Source organism: Plasmopara halstedii (assembly GCF_900000015.1).
Source record: "Plasmopara halstedii genome assembly, contig: Scaffold_211, whole genome shotgun sequence".
Lineage (NCBI taxonomy): Eukaryota > Oomycota > Peronosporomycetes > Peronosporales > Peronosporaceae > Plasmopara > Plasmopara halstedii.
The window spans coordinates 1-813 of record NW_020187132.1 but is presented as its reverse complement, the minus strand read 5'-3'; the positions used below and the strand labels follow the sequence as shown (position 1 = coordinate 813).

The following is an 813-nucleotide window of genomic DNA, read 5'->3' as shown; positions in this document are numbered from 1 at the left end:
GTGCAGCCCTAGACACGGTCTTGGCTCAGAGTATACTAGCGAAGGAGCACCGTCTAATTGGCAGCGATGATTCCGGTATTACCGGACAGGGAGGGATTCTTGCTATTGCGAATGGATTTTGATTGTTCTCAAGTTATGCAATGGAAACATAGAGAAGTGGCGACTGCACATGAAGAATGCAGTGTAGCTTCGGAAAATGGCAACGAGATTGTTATAAGGGGACTGACAAAAGGAGAAGAGACTCAAGCCTGATTTACGGTCTTGAACACTCGAGCGTGGAATTTTGGAGCCCGTTGTTGGCCAGTGGTTGCAGACAATCGAGTGCCTCGTTTTCCATTTCAGATTGTTACGCAAGAACAAATTATACTCAATTGCAGTGCTGCCCTGGATGTAGAACGAGCAGATTGGATTCGTCACCTTCGATATGGAGCAGAACAAGCTGCAGCATTGGAAAAGATTGAGGACCAATTGCTGGAAATTAAAGTGCCCTTATCTCCTGGACATCAAAATTTTTTAGAAAGGCAAAAGCAAGAAGTAAGTGATCCTGGGGTCGTCGTATCACCTCAAGCAGTTGTCGCCCAACTCCAAGCCGAATCACGAGGTCCTGATGACTGGATATCTGTCTCTTCATCTAAACACTTTTTACTTTTTTCTGAATTAGATGGAAATACTCAAACGCCGCACGACTTTTTCGTTGTTTTGGAGATTCGAGCAATTGTTGCTATTTATAAAGATGAAACCTCGTTTGTTCACCAGCTCGCGCCAATTTGTAAAGCACAAGCAGTTGAGTTGCCTGACAAAGTGGCATCTGTT

The 813-nt window shown here is 44.5% G+C and overlaps 1 protein-coding gene across 1 annotated transcript; it reads left to right on the top strand.

Annotated features, from left to right (window-relative positions):
* The first annotated feature begins 4 nt into the window (after positions 1 to 4).
* PHALS_14915 (uncharacterized protein) lies at positions 5 to 808 on the top strand. The gene has a single exon (XM_036407290.1). The coding sequence runs from the start codon at positions 67 to 69 to the stop codon at positions 250 to 252; it is 186 nt and encodes a 61-aa protein (XP_036263005.1). The 5' UTR covers positions 5 to 66; the 3' UTR covers positions 253 to 808.
* The last annotated feature ends 5 nt before the right edge of the window (positions 809 to 813 follow it).

Excerpts from the sequence above, each read along its gene's own strand:
- PHALS_14915 (XM_036407290.1), top strand. The coding sequence starts at position 67 with ATGATTCCGGTATTACCGGACAGGGAGGGATTCTTGCTATTGCGAATG.